Consider the following 10,289-nt stretch of genomic DNA (forward strand, 5'->3'; position numbering starts at 1 on the left):
AGCATGGTTTAATGCTACACAATACAGTTTTACCAAGTTGCTCAAAGTCTAAACTGGCATTGTTGTGCATTTAAGGTGTAAAGTTTACCTTCGACCAAAGGCGTCCCAGCGCCCCCCTTTTGTAAAAATGTCCGCCAGCGCCCCCTGYCGTCCTCTGRACGCCCCCTGGGGGGCGGTACCGCCCACGTTGAGAACCGCTATCTTAGAGCTTTCAGTTGAACAAACATGAGTTTTTATAGAGCTGGTCTCACCGATGAGCAGCAGATGTTTCTTTCCTCATAGGTTCTATGAAGAAAGGAACAGTTCTTTAGTTTGAAGGAGTGTAGTCCACACACATTTTTTCCATTTCGCTCATRCAAGAGCTACGTAAATCCAGTAAAATAAAATTAAAAAAACACCCAAATTCTATAGTTTGTCCTTTACTGGTAAACTGGTGCATCATGATATAAGTGATAACCTGCTGCAGTGTATTCAGACTGTGTCTTGTTCAGGGAGAAAGATGTGGCTGCCATTGATGTGAACATGGGATGTCCAAAGGAATACTCCACTAAGGTAAGGTGATTTGTTCTGGTTTTATTCTTTTTGTGACTGTACCACTTGTATAAAAACAGCTGCTAGAGCAGATATCCTTCAGGGTAATCACCTGACTGTGATTGTGATGCATATTATCTTGCTGCTGCTGCCACTGCTTTGACCTTTGACCCTCTGCTTTGTGTTTTCCTTCAGGGTGGAATGGGAGCTGCTCTGCTATCAAATCCAGACAAGATTGAAGCTGTGAGTACATCCACTAGAATATTTTTTAATTGACAAGGAGCCACTTTGAAATTTGTGGGTTTCAAGAGTTTTCTTGATCCAGTCTGTGTTTTTCTTCTTTATTAAAGATCCTTAAAAAGCTTGTGATGGGAGTCTCAGTACCAATTACGTGTAAAATCCGGATTCTGCCTTCGGTAAGACATCGCATGTCTGTTATCAGGTTACATTTTCTGAGCTGGTGAAGCTTGAAGCTGTTYCTTTTTTAAATATTTAATTTTGTTGTGGTCTGCTAACTTCTGAAATATATTTTGACATGTGGATCATGAACGCATGACACTGGAAATATAGGACTACCAACTACTGCATCAAAGAATCTGATTGCAACTTTCATTCACTGATATTCTAATGGTAGTAATGATTAGATTCATTGTGCAGCTCTACTTTTCACCATTTTGTTTCCACATTATAATTATGTACCACTTTGAGTWAGTCCATCACTCAAATCCCAGTTATAGAAGTTGAAGTTTGTGACTCAAATGTGACAAATGCAAAAAAAATCAGCTTTTAAAATTTTGAAAAATAAAATCTGTACTTTTAGAAGCGATTGTAAATGGGGGAAAGCATGGAAGTACATTAAAACATGCCATCAAAAGGCTGATACGAGAAATGAAACAAACAGAAATTAGATGTTGAAATAATTTTGTGACATGGTGAAAATGAAAGCAGAATGTCTGACAGGTCAGTGTTTCATGTTGGTGGTTAACAGCTGGAGGAGATGGTCAGTCTGGTGCAGCGGATTGAGAAGACCGGCGTCGCTGCTCTTGCTGTTCACGGCAGGTAAGAGGCAACTTTCTTTCTCCATTAGCTGCATCAGAAACCTCAGTGTTCCCAAATTAGTGATAGATGAGAGTCCTCCCTTTTGTTTTGATATMTTTTTTTTTAAAGTTACTTGATGGAAGTGTGGTGCACTAATTCCACACCGAGACCTTCAGCATTTGTCCAGGTTTAACATTGTGCTGTATCTGAGCCGGCTGAACTGAACTGCTATATGAAGACATTTGGTACAAATGTCTTAATTTATCATTTACCCCCTAGAGCTTTGCTTTTCACTCTGAGGGTACACTCAAGCTTTTTCTTTATTATAAACACAGACACATCAGAGTAGAACTATTTTTTTTACTGTTTATATACATTGTGTTCACAGCTTTCATGTTTTGTTTCTAAAGAATCCATACATCATAAACATGCAGAATGAAACTCATGCTTGCAGACTAACTTTTACTATTTTGAGGTTTTTCATGGGATAAAAATGGCCTGAAATGCCAAAAAGCTCATCCACACAGATCTAGTCTGCCTGTTACTTTCATTTCATCTTTAAAAAGAAGTGTAAGTTTGAGATTGGTTGCTTTTACCTTATTCTCTACTATTTTGTAGATTTGATTTATTAAAATGTAAACTGCTTTGAAGACCCTGTGCACTTTAGTCTATTAGTGAAGTTGTTCTTACAGTGTTGCTGGAAACTTTATGAATKAGATATTTTCCCACTTTCTGAACCTTGGAAGTTGGTAAGGTTGTGCCACATTTTTCTCAGCTTTCCTAAAAAAATAACTGTCAAAATAAAGGAAGTTATTTTCCTCTGCTGAAAGCTTTTAAAGCCAAAGAAATTGTACAGCATAACTTATCTGACATTTTAACATGGACACATGACTTCCTTAAGTGAGTGTGAAGCTGCAGTGTTGGTTGCAGTTGATCCTCATGTCATTTTTCCGACTGTTGCTCAGGTTTAAGGACGAGCGTCCCAGACATCCTGTCCACTGCGATTACATTCAGGCTGTTGCACAGGCTGTTTCAATCCCTGTCATCGCAAAGTGAGTATCAGTCATCAGCCAGTGCTCTGACTTTCTGTTTCTCTAAAACACCAAACCAGTATAAAGGCAGCTGCTGGGACCTTTCTGAACCACTTCTTCTCTGRCTAAAATTTCTGTAAAGCCAATGCAGAATTGACTTTTGTAACCTTTTATTAATTAATGAATTTATTTATTTATTTATTTATTTTAACCAAATGACTATTCTTAACATGTTATTTTTTAAAAACTTCTAAAGTTTTATGTCTCAAAGGGAAAAAAGGGGTTTCTTTTTCCTGTTTTGCTAGTTTTGACTCATATTTAGAAAAATAACCYTAGTAAATACACCCCCCGATCCCCCAAAAAATTATGATTTTTTTTTTAGGTCAGAAAGCCATCACTGCATCTTGGCTCAATGTGAAAATGTTGAGCCAATGAAAATTGCCATTCTTATTTAAATCATAAATTAATCAAACACTTTTTAGGCTCAGTTTTACAAGCCAAACCCAGATGTGATCACTGTCAGATCCTTAGAATCTAGATATCACTCAAAAAGAATCCTTCTTACCACATGAGGAGTGTTTCCTCTGGGGACTTGGCCCTGGGGGGAGAAGGGCTCATTTTTTGGGGTTGCACATTGATTGCTTTTTAAATATCAATAATCTGGCAGAAAACTGCAATTGGTTCATCCCTACTGTCTCTTCACAACAGAAATAAGTTTCTGTTGCTGATATTTGCATGAGAATAAACTGCTGCCATTAAAAAAAAAAACCTGACACGTTTAACTCTTTCTTTTGGACCCAACAGCCTTTTTTACTGTGTGCGTCCGGTGGGGTCATGCAGAGTGAGCTTTTACAAAAAAAATTTTTGTGTGTGTGGTTTTGGAAACTGCTGGGACAGCACCCAGCTCCCCTGGAGTCTGATAGGGACATTTTCCCCACTTCTCCTGAGCGTCACACTAGTGGCATAGTAAAAACACTGATGTCCTGCTTTTCTGTGCGCTCTCTTACATTTCATAAACTAACAGTCAAACACGGTGCTGGTTGTGTTGAACAGTTTGCTTCCTCAAGATCATAATGGATTGAATCAGGAATTCTGCTCTGTCGGAAACCCGTCAGTACAATTATTGCTTCTACCCCTTTTTTTGGTGTGTTTTGTCTTTTTTTTAATTCAAAGCAGTTTGCAAAGTTGCTTAATTAAATGTACTGTATCACCTGTCCTGCAGTGGAGGTTCTCTAGATTTGGTGAAGACCAACAGTGATATCGAGAAGTTCAGGAAAGCAACAGGAGCATCGTCTGTCATGTTGGCTCGTGCTGCCATGTGGAATCCGTCTGTGTTCTGCAGCCAGGGGCCACTTCCTGTGGAAAAAGTCATGGAGAAATACATTAAATATGTAAGTTTGTTATTTGCATCTGACAAAAGGGAAGAGAGGGGACATCTCTGGAGATGCAACTAGAACATATTTTTGTGTTCGTTGTATGTCTTACTATCATTTATTTTCATGGGTATTCTTGGTAAAATGAAAAATTGTTTACTTTTATCAAGGTTTTCTATTCATGCAGTTTGAAGACATTTCAGTTTGTCCCATTTAAAGCAGTTGACCACATTGTGCTTTACCCAACTGGGATTTTCTTAGAGAGTGACCAGGCTGATCATAGTGATCAGCCTGGTGTTAAGAATATGTCTTTTTATTAAGACATATTCTTAACAGGGATGTAATTTTTTTTTAAAGTTACTATAATTTCTCTATTCATAGTTACATATTTAATAGAGCATAATCACATAAACCATGGACAGATGTAGCAAACTCTAAAAAAGATAAACCGTCTACAAATAAGTGAAGTAAATGAAAAACCCTAAACGTACAGAAATCCCTAATGTATGCTGTATGGGATGGAGTCTATATTCCAAAAGCGTAGGTGTTCCACAAAAGTGGGAAACGCTGCTGCATATCCTATCACCAAAGCACAGTTGGCAGCTAAAGAAAGCTAAGCTGCTCACAGACTGGTCCCATTGCAGGAAGGATCACAGCTGAGGGAGATGAGTTTGGGATGAGCCAGTGGGGCGACGCATCCACTCAAAATGRGATGGACACATATCATTTTGAGTGGCATCAAGTAACTCACTTAGTCTTTGGCTACTGAGCAGTTTCAGGTTTTGCCACCGGGGTTCATAACTGCTTCAATGTGAACAACAATGTGGAGTGAAAACTGTTGTGGTTTATTGATATCAATTATTATCAATTTTGACTGATTTGAAACGTTTATATTGTGATAAGTTTTTTGGTCATATTGTACTACACTTGTTCCTTGAAAAGATGTAATAAAATATTTACTAAGCTGTTAGGGAGTGCTTTCACTTTTCAAGAGTTAAAGTTAATGGCAGTAATAATGTCATTAGTGGTGAGTATCAGCATTGGAAAATGTTTATATAGGTTATCCAGAAAGATAGCTCTGGGTAACCTAAGCCACTATAAGCAAATCCACCAATTTACCTAAAAATGTAATTTTAAGCTCTTATCTTTCAGGCTATAGTCTGTCTGCTTCATTCACAGGAACAGGGAGCTGGTTCCACAGGAGAGGAACCTGACAACTAGTAGATCTGAAACCAGCAGTAACCTAACAGTCTGAAAGTGAAGAGCAGACAGACTGCAGCTCTTTAAATGAACACATTTTATTTTGTGAAATGAGTCACTTTTGAACCCCGGACCATTTCACTGTGGCCTGTGGATTAACCTCACGTTTTTTCACATCAGAAATTACAGAATGAACTTCTTTTAGTAAATCAACACTTTGACTTCACAGTGGGGCTGCACAGTGGCGTAGTTGGTAGAGATGTTGCCTTGCAGCAAGAAGGTTCTGGGTTTGATTCCCGGCCCCGGTCTTTCTGCATGGAGTTTGCATGTTCTCCCTGTGCATGCGTGGGGCCTCTCAGAGTACTCTGGCTTCCTTCCACAGTCCAAAAACATGACTGTCAGGTTAATTGGCCTCTCCAAATTGCCCCTAAGTGTGAGTGTGTATGTGCATGGTTGTGTGTCTGTGTTGCCCTGCGACAGACTGGCGACCTGTCCAGGGTGTACCCTGGCTCTCGCCCGGAACGTTAGCTGGAGATAGGCACCAGCACCTCCCAACCCCACTAAGGGACAAGGGTGTAAAGAAAATGGATGGATGGACTTCACAGTGCTATTACTGAGTTCAGCTTGTCAATGCGGTTTTATTATAGTGATATAGGTTTAAGCATATTAAACCTGAGACAATATGCCTCAGGTTTAAGCTTTTGGGTTTCCTGGTTCCAGGCAATCCGTTATGACAACCATGCTTTCAACACGAAGTACTGCCTGTGCCAGATGCTGAGAGACAAGGTGGAGTCTCCACTGGGGAAACTGGTGCAGGCTGCACAGACCAATGCTGAGATAAGGTGCAAGAGTTGTTTATTTCTTTTCTTCTAAAAACACTTTCTTGTATAAACCAGGAACAGAATGGAATATTATCAGTAAGGTGTCTTAGTGTTGTGTAAAGTAAAAAGATGTGATTCGACTGTACTGCAGTGAGGCATATGGACTGCAAATGGTTTACCAGGAGATCCAGCAGGACCTTCAGGCTAAAAWGGCCGCCCTACAGAGCTGTAATCAGCTTGACAAACCCGTAATGGATGGAGATGTGACCACCATGGCTGTCAAGTTTGAACGGTATGTCAAATATCACATTTTAACACGACAGCAAAACTGTCTTTTTAGACATGACAGGTGTACCTTTTTGACGTGTGTGTGCTGTATAGACATGGGTTTAAAAGTTTCATGAGATTTTATAGTTCTTTTTGGAATAATGGTGAAAATCAGGATACAAAGTAGTTAAAATCAATTTTTGTTAAAGGGTGTTTTCTACATTCTAATCGCATTACCTGCTTATATTTAACATTTTGGTTTAGAGACTAAAACTGTTAACTGTCAAATCGTAAACTGATTAGTACATAAAAAGAKAAAAATGTGTGCATAATATCGTAAATGGCGGCCAAAAATAATTTTTGAGAAACATCATTGTGTGATTTGTCTGTGGTTGCAGCAGAGACTATCCACCGCAGATCACACCCAAGATGTTTCTGCTGGAATGGAGCCGCAAAGAGAAGTTCGAACAGCCGCAYTATGAAACGGTATGTAAAAGCGTCAGGTTCAGKCTGTGGTCAGCTGTTCAGCTTCTGGAAATAAACTCAGGGTTTTACTCTGAACAATGGGGACACTAAGGAACATTTTTATGGCTGAGAAAATGACTCCTGTAAAATCTGAAACTATTATTTTGGTGTGGTTGGCTCACTTTAAAAGTGTAACTTTTATTTTATTTTTTTTAAAGTATTTTTTACATATTTGAAACGGTCACTATGTTGTTACAGTATGTTATGAGACAGATTATCTGTGAAAATATCAATCTCCTCCATGAACTACTGTTGTGTCTGAAGAAATGTGGCGCTCACAAGTCGTCCCGACCAGAAACAACCAATCAGAGCCAGGAGGTAGGACTTGACTTAATGTCAGTCAATTTCATGTACTTGTTGCTAAATGTGTGAAACAACTTACTGTTTCAGGACAACCGTTTATCTGCCGTCATCAGTGGCCATGCTAACTAGCCTGAGCATTCATGACGGGCTGTGCTAGCTGCAGCGTAGCAGAGGGAAAGGGGGAGGAGGGCATGAGCAGCGCCACGTGGAGGGGTGATTGACAGCACTAAGACCTGCTTCCTGGCTCCCCATAAAAATAAAAAATAAAAAAAAAAAACATCAACTGCTTCCATAAAACTACCAGGCGGATCTAAGAGGAAAAACATAGAGGATTCGGCCACAAGGTGGAGCCCTCGCTAACATAGTCTATAGAAAAAACAGAAACTGGATACATTAATACAGCAGTAAAACCTGTCCCTCTCATAACACCAACACTTTTTTTAATAATCCTAAATGTCACAGGATATCTATAATTTACTGTCTGACACAAAAACGATACTCTGATTTATAATGCTTTATGGCCCCAGAGATGTCGGACCAAATCCATTTTTCTTAACTGAATGTAAGTAATCTGTCACAAGCTCTTCAGTCTTTGCACTCTTTGTGTTCTGTGTTCTCCCCATGTGGGTCTTTTGAACTAGGGTTACCGTATTTTGATTTCCAAAAGGAGGAAACTTGGTCCTCCTTTAGAACGACTTCTTTTAGCCCACCTGTAAGATGGCTCAGCGATGCTCTGCCAGAGGCAGAGCRATGCTGGAAAGGGATATCATACAAACTGATTAATTCTTTTTCTAAAGAAAATCTGGGAACTCCATCTTCCAATCAAGCACAGAAAAGTGAGCAAAGAGACTGTTTTTGATGGAATTGCACTTGGACAGGTCAAATTCAGGACAGATGAGTAAAGAAAAAAAATTCTGCTTATCATGATTGATTTGTAGGAGCAGTCAAAAGGATAAAACATAGCTCCTCTCGCAGTTTCATCCTCCTGATGAGCAGTGTTCAGCTGGCTGCAGACTGACCAGCTTACGCAGGCCTCAGAAGAAAAAAAACCTCCAACATGCAATATTGCATGTAACAAATATGTTTCTAAAGGTTTTGTAAGTGCATGGTCCTTCCTCTTTTTAATGTGTTGTACAGATAGTGAGGCAGTGTGAAGTGCCAGGCAATCAAACATGTTTTTCAAGCACGCTGCAAACATAGCAGTATTTTTTTTTCTTCCTTTTCAGGCGCAGCGCTCTCAGGATCGAGCATTTCAGTCAAYTGTGACTGTTGACAACAAAAAATACAGATCATCCCTTTGGTTAGTACACACATGCATGTTGTTTTTGTCCTGTGTGTGCGTGCGTGCATGWGGCTTCACTCAGGCATGTCTTCATGATCATGGCAGTAACATGACGTACGTCAGCCAGGTAAATGAAACATGTTCTGGTAAAAGCATAATCTGCTTCCTGAATGGCAACTTTGGTTTAAGCAGAAGTACTGAAAACAAAAGGTAAAGTAAAATTAAAAAAATAACTGAACAAGCTTGCTTTCACTGTTCACCCCAAAACATGTACCATATTCTTTGTTTTCTTGATGTCCAACAAGTTTGTTTTGTGTCTTTGAATGTCACTTTGATAAAATCTATTGTCTGTGTTTGTGTTGTATGCTGCAAACATTTAGATTTTACAGTAAACAATTAATCTGAAACATATTAGTTTTTATTTACAGSCTTTATCTCGTTCTGAAGATATGACCATGCTTCTGTCTGACATTCTCCATGGTGCCAGCTACAAACTGGATTCCAAAAAAGTTGGGACACTAAACAAATTGTGAATAAAAACTGAATGCAATGATGTGGAGATGGTAAATGTCAATATTTTATTTGTAAACAAAACGCAAACAAAAAAGAATACAACCACAAATGAAATGCAGCAAACAAAATAGAATACAACCACAAATGAAATGCAGCAAACAAAAAAAGAGAGAAGCAAACAAATGAAATGCAGCAAGGCTTAGCTTTAATCAGTCAAACCCCATTTGCTCAGGAATAAATTAAATACTTTAGTGAGCCAAAATTTTTTACAGCTATTACCTGGCTTAATATCTGTGTTTCACCTCCACTCATAGGGGAAAACTATCCGGAATTTTAAAAACGATTTGGTGGGAGACATGCGTTCTCTCTCGGTGTACCGAACCTGGAGCTCCCGGCCAGCTGWCAGCAGGCGAGRGGAGCTGGCTGTTAATGCAGCGGGAGCAGACATCTCCGAAAACGTCGGAGCAATATTGTAATTAAATGATTTATTGRTGAACTAAGCAGATATTTCAGATCTATACATCTACATTCTCGCCTAAAAACATTGTAAAAAATCATTTTGTGTAATTTTAAGTGTAATACAGCAAAAATAATTTTGCCGCCATTGCTACTTTTCTGAACACCCGTTTTAAAGGATGCAGACCCTAAATTTGGACACAGCTGTGTTTTTGTTCTACTCCCTCTAGTGGTCTGGAGCACTTCCAGTTTTCAGCACTTTTTGTTTGCATCTTTTGTTTTGTTTGCTCCATTTCATTTGTTCGCGTCTCCCTTTTTTGTTTGCTGCATTTCATTTGTGGTTGTATTCTTTTTTTGTTTGCGTCTATTTTTATGTTTGCTGCATTTCATTTGTGCGCGTGTCTTTTTGTTTGTTTGCATGTTTTTTCTGTTGCTGCTCATTTGCACCTGTCGGCCACAGTACCAATTCCACCATTGTTGCGCAGAAAGATAGTGCAACAATACCAGAATGGTGTTACCCAGCGTAAAATAATAAATACTTTTAAGTTATCATCATCAACTGTGCATAACATCATCATCGTTGTGCGCAAGGGTCAAGGCCGTAAAACTCTACTGGATGCTCGTGATCTGCTGGCCCTTAAATGTCACTGCACTAAGCAAGCTCCACAAGCTCTGCCATTTGCACTGGGCCAGGGGTCATTTAAAATGGAGTGAGGCAAAATGGAAGACTGTTCCGTGGTCAAATGAGTCACGATTTGAAGTTCTTTATGGAACACTGGGAYGSCATGTCATCCAGACCAGAGARGACAAGGATATCCCAAGTTGTTATCAACGCTCTGTTCAGAAGCCTGCATTACTAATGGAAGCCTGCCCAGACATGTGCAGCTTGCATGTCTAGAAGGGCACCATTAATGCAGAGAACTATGTTCAGGTTCTAGAACAACGTATA

The 10,289-nt window shown here is 39.4% G+C and overlaps 1 protein-coding gene across 3 annotated transcripts in view; it reads left to right on the forward strand.

The window, feature by feature from the left end:
- Positions 1-293: 293 nt before the first annotated feature.
- Positions 294-10,289, forward strand: part of dus2 (dihydrouridine synthase 2) — an 18,617-nt gene continuing 8,621 nt past the window's right edge. Inside the window, exons 1-11 of one of the 3 annotated variants that reach the window (XM_008410695.2) lie at positions 294-552; positions 727-774; positions 882-947; positions 1,520-1,590; positions 2,535-2,621; positions 3,823-3,991; positions 5,894-6,015; positions 6,146-6,286; positions 6,660-6,747; positions 8,316-8,389; positions 8,800-8,873. In XM_008410695.2, the coding sequence (XP_008408917.1) occupies positions 523-552; positions 727-774; positions 882-947; positions 1,520-1,590; positions 2,535-2,621; positions 3,823-3,991; positions 5,894-6,015; positions 6,146-6,286; positions 6,660-6,747; positions 8,316-8,389; positions 8,800-8,824 (921 nt within the window). In that variant the 5' untranslated portion in view covers positions 294-522 and the 3' untranslated portion in view covers positions 8,825-8,873. Of the gene's footprint in view, positions 553-726; positions 775-881; positions 948-1,519; positions 1,591-2,534; positions 2,622-3,822; positions 3,992-5,893; positions 6,016-6,145; positions 6,287-6,659; positions 6,748-8,315; positions 8,390-8,799; positions 8,874-10,289 lie in introns of those variants that run through there. The other 2 variants (XM_008410693.2, XM_008410691.2) reach the window with 2 other exon arrangements.

The sequence above is a fragment of the Poecilia reticulata genome, linkage group LG6 (assembly GCF_000633615.1).
Source record: "Poecilia reticulata strain Guanapo linkage group LG6, Guppy_female_1.0+MT, whole genome shotgun sequence".
Classification (NCBI taxonomy): Eukaryota; Metazoa; Chordata; class Actinopteri; order Cyprinodontiformes; family Poeciliidae; genus Poecilia; species Poecilia reticulata.